This window comes from Crocodylus porosus, unplaced genomic scaffold (assembly GCF_001723895.1).
Source record: "Crocodylus porosus isolate Cpor-Errol unplaced genomic scaffold, CroPor_comp1, whole genome shotgun sequence".
Taxonomy (NCBI): domain Eukaryota; kingdom Metazoa; phylum Chordata; order Crocodylia; family Crocodylidae; genus Crocodylus; species Crocodylus porosus.
The window spans coordinates 23,124,439-23,128,988 of record NW_017728886.1 but is presented as its reverse complement, the minus strand read 5'-3'; the positions used below and the strand labels follow the sequence as shown (position 1 = coordinate 23,128,988).

The window sequence follows — 4,550 nt, the reverse complement described above, 5'->3', positions numbered from 1 at the left end:
GGGGTTGTGAGTGGCTGGAGCATGAAGCCAGTGGCGCATGGTGGACATAGGAGTGGTGGTGCCCTTGGCACGTGCCAATGGCACTGTATGGCTCTGTTCGTGCCCCCCCCACCCTCAAAGTGCAGGGCCCAGGGCAGTCACCCCAATTCACACCCCCAAGGGATGGCTTGCTGCTCAGCCCTATTATGGTCCCTGACTCCTACATGACTTTGTGCAGGTGCCTCCAGGTGACCCTGTGGCCTCCATGCCACCCCCATAGCTACAGTCCAGGCCTCTGGTTTCAACTTAACACAACACAAAGACAAGCAACCGTTTTAAAAAAAACTTTCCACCCACTCTGGGTTTATGTTATCCTGCAAGCCCAAACTCCTTTTGGGCTCCCAGCTCCCATGGGTGGCTTGGGTACTTGCCAGGCTATTTCAGCCCTCCCTCCCTAGAGCTCTGCTCCCCGCAGCATGCAGGGGCCCAACTGCCAACTTGCTTCTGGCGCTGGGCTTATGTGCTCGGGAGGCATCACCTTCCAGGCAGGTGAGTCCCCAGTCAGGCAAAGGAGTTCCCTCTTGGGCTTTATGATCAGCCTGCCCTTCCTTACTGCAGCTCAACCCAGCTCCTTGGAGCCTTCACCCTCAGGCTGTCTGCAATCTGCCCCGCACAGCCAGCTTGTTGCAGTGCAGCTAGCTCCTGTTCCTCTGCCTGCCTACACCACAAGGTTGGCCTGTGGCATTTTTCCCTTAAAATAACAGGATCCTATGGCTCCGTTACAGCTGGATTTACAACTTTAGACTGCACCAGCTCATACTTGATCACTGGCTGTCCCCAGTGCTTTCCTGTGCATTTCTAACCCGTGCAGTGCTACCAAAGCTAAGCTGTTGTCCTTTTTTACAACAGCCTCTGTGTGTTATCTCCCCAGTGCGTTGCTTGATTGTGCCAACTCATTTGAACTGATCGATTATTCTTAGAGAAAGTTTCCCATATTTCTTATTTATGGATTTTAATTATGCATCTGGGCAAGCTGCAATTGAATTAGTTTGAATTACTAGGTATTATAACTGTTCTGCCAAAATGCCTCCTGTTGATTGCTGCTACCCAGTATGGTTGTATAAGATGATATAAAATAACTGCCTTTTGAAAAAGACCATTAGGGAACAAGTCCTCTGGGTGTTATCTCCAGCCATGTAACTTGCTTAATTAAATGCATGATAATATTCTGATTTACATAGGCAGTAAATTTAGGGTTTAATTCATCTCTCACTGAACTCAATGGCAAAACTACCAATGACATAAATGGAAATGGAATATGGCACTAAGCTTCTGAACCTCCTGAGGGGGATATGTGTTCCCAAATCTTTTTTTTCACAGTGTCCCACTCATGAAGTGCTAAGGTTTGTGCTTGCAGCTCCCTTTATTGTCTCAAGGCCTTTGGGAATGTAGTGTCAATCTGAAGAATTAATCCTCAGGGAAGAAGAGTACTGTAAGGAGCTGGGTAGGGGTAGGGGAGAGTTGCTTGTCATGTTCCATATAATTTAAGTGGCAAAACTATCGTTGCCCAAATGATGCTGGATCAGTTGCTTTGATAGTAGCCAAGAGCCAGTAATGCTTCGGCTTGTGTCCAGAGGTTGAACCCTGTTTTCTGAATGAGCAGTCTGCAGTGGGATTCCTCCCTCCTTTCCCTAGCCTACCATTCATTTTGTCTAACCCTTCTGGCCTGGACAGACCAGCTATGGAAATAAGAGGTTGCCTGATCTCCATTTGTCCTTGGCCTTTTCTCAGACTTCTTACAACCTTGCTTATTTGGGCTGGGTTTTGTGAGGCAGGTAGGACACTTGTCTCAGGAACTGGAGCGAGATTGCCAGTCCCGTTTTACTGGAGACCAATAACCACTCATGGAAACATAGATTAGTAAATGACCTTTATCAGTCTCAGCTGAATTTGAGCAGAAGGTGAAAGGTTGTATGTTTTATATAGTTGTAATTTTTTCAGTTGTCTCCTCTCTAGCTATTTCTAAAGAGCATGTTGCCATGGTATTGCATTCAAACCTAAGTCTGAATTTATTCTGAATATCTGATCACTTAAAAGCATTTTTTAAAAATTGTCCCTTGCATTTCCCTGAGGACACAGTATTGCACAATAAAGTGCAATGTGCATTTTAGGCCTTTCTTGTAAACCTTACTGTTTGGTCATTACTGAATGTGGGGATCTGAGGCAAAAGGTCATTTTGTCTACTTTGGGATGGCAGTTTCTATGTTTCTCTCAGATGTATGGTGAAGGAGCAGGACCATGAACTTAAGATTCATTTGAAAAGAAGAGACGCCTTGGGAACAGCTCATTTTTTCTTCCATCTGATATTTTTTACATTCAGCGAACTCTAGGAACTGAGGTAAGAGGTTGGTGTATTGCTTACCAGCATATCTCTAAGCTCTTAGTTTATTTCTTTGGTATCAGATGCTAAAACCTGTGCATATTGCATCAACCTTTGTGCAGCCGCTTGCATGATCTTCTCCAATACACAGTTTTGTGCTCGAGGATCGGGGCTATTAGTGAGGACGGCTCAAAGTTTGGAGCTCCAGCTTAGAATTCAAAATACCTGAGTTAATTTCCTTCCTTTGTCATGCAAATTTATCACAAAATTTTATTTTAGTCGCATGATAAATCCTCAAGGATATTGGGATAACTACTTAATGAATGCCCTGGCATATAGCAGTATTAGGAGACTTGAATTGGGTGCCCAGGCTCCATATACAACAGAGTGCTTAAAAAAGGATCTTCTGAAACCAGCTGAGTTGCCTAAGTTAGCCAACAGTGAAAAGGGTCAGGGAAGTACCTTCCTTTGCTCATTAGAGGGCTAAGCTGTGAACCTTCTTCTAGAATTAGGCTCCAATTCCCATCTGTGAAAAACTTGATAGAGAGACCTCCTCCAACCCTGAAAGCGAAGTAGGGCTGCTTTATTTAATCCCAAATGTCCTGTAGTCTGCTGGTTTGAGTGCTTGCTTAGAACGTGAGAAACATTGGCTCAAATCCTACTGCTCTATGATTCAGACTTGAGTCCATATTCCAGGGCAGTGCCATTACTACCAGGCTCTTCGACATTCTTGTTGGGGCTGCTGCCAGTATTTTATGTTGTAGCTATCAGCTTTGCTTACCTTATTAAATATTTATTGGACCACTTTAAGCACCTGAGCCTCATTCTTCCAGTTCCCAAGTGAGTGCCATGACCATTGAACCAAAGGCACAGTCTCTCTCACTCTAGCCAAATGATTATTTATTCAAAATGTATACAGTTGCAACAGAAGAGAGGAGGAACTTGAATCTCAGACTCTCACATGCCAGGGATATGCTCTAAATGTTGGGTCAGTCTGGGGTGGGACTGGGAGAGGGACAGTAGCTTCCACTTTCAGAAGTACATTTCAGAGCCTTTGGGACTCTAGCTTAAATTACCATGGTTTTATACATTCCCATTTGCTAAAGCTTAGGTACCTCTGGGCAGAAATTTGAGGCTTGTTTAATTGCAGTTTCTAAAACAGGCATTGCTAAATGTCATTGTGTGTCGATACAATTGTCCCAGAATATTCCAGTGTAATTTAATCTTCCTTCAAAAGAATAATTGCACTTTAAATACCTAAAATCTTTTGGTTTGAATGTAAAGTGTTAGGCAGAAGCTTGAGCTTGTGCTTTGAAGATATCAGGGAGGGATTTAGGTAGCAGGTGTAGGTGCCTAAAGAAACAAATAGGTGACTATGTACTTTTAAGATCTTGGCCTTTGTCTCTTTTTGTCTCAGTTCCCTAACTGCGAAAGGAAAGGACAGTACTCCCTTGTCCCAGAGGAGTATTATGGGGATGTAAGCATTACAGATTGTGAAATGCTGAACTATTATGGTAACGGAAGCTTAACAGATATGGCCCAAGGACTGAATGAAAGACTTCCACTTCTTCAAATCTGGAAACATGAACAGCTTCCCAGTGTCTTGAGAGATGCCAAAATTGTTACCATATTCAAGAAAGGAGATAGATGAGATTGCAGTAATTTTTGTGGTATTGTAGTCCTTTCTGGAGCTGGGAAGATCCTCACCCGCATTCTTCTCAATACACTCACTTTTCTTGCCGAAAAGATTCTAAGCAAGTCCCAGTGTGGTTTCAGACCACTCAGCAATATAATTGTGATGTCTTTGGAAAATCCTCCATATCAGCTGTAAGGACAGAAGAATGAATGCCAGTGCTCGAGCTCACGTAAACACCGCCAGCATTGAAGCCGCGTCTATACAACACCAGCTCCTCCGGACAGGACCTGCCATAAGAATGCTTGAAAACAAGCTCTGGAACTAGGTCCTATGCTCCCAAATCTCACCAACGGTCACTGCTCTAGAGGTAGGCCGAGGAAGAGACGCAAAGACACCTTGAAGGCCAATCTGAAGAAATGTGATATTAACATTAATTTGTGGGAACTTGAATCAGCACTGAATCATCTCCAGTGGTGCCACGATGTATAACAGGGAATCAGTGATTTAGAGCAAACACTTCACTGTGGAGGCAGATAGACGAGAGAGACCAAGGGA

General features: G+C 44.1%; 1 protein-coding gene across 1 annotated transcript in view; it reads left to right on the top strand.

The window, feature by feature from the left end:
* The window catches only part of CREM (cAMP responsive element modulator), a 54,218-nt gene extending 50,208 nt beyond the window's left edge, over positions 1-4,010 (top strand). The window contains exon 9 of the mRNA XM_019528793.1: positions 3,777-4,010. Within this exon, the coding sequence (XP_019384338.1) occupies positions 3,777-4,010 (234 nt within the window). The remainder of the gene's footprint in view (positions 1-3,776) is intronic.
* The last annotated feature ends 540 nt before the right edge of the window (positions 4,011-4,550 follow it).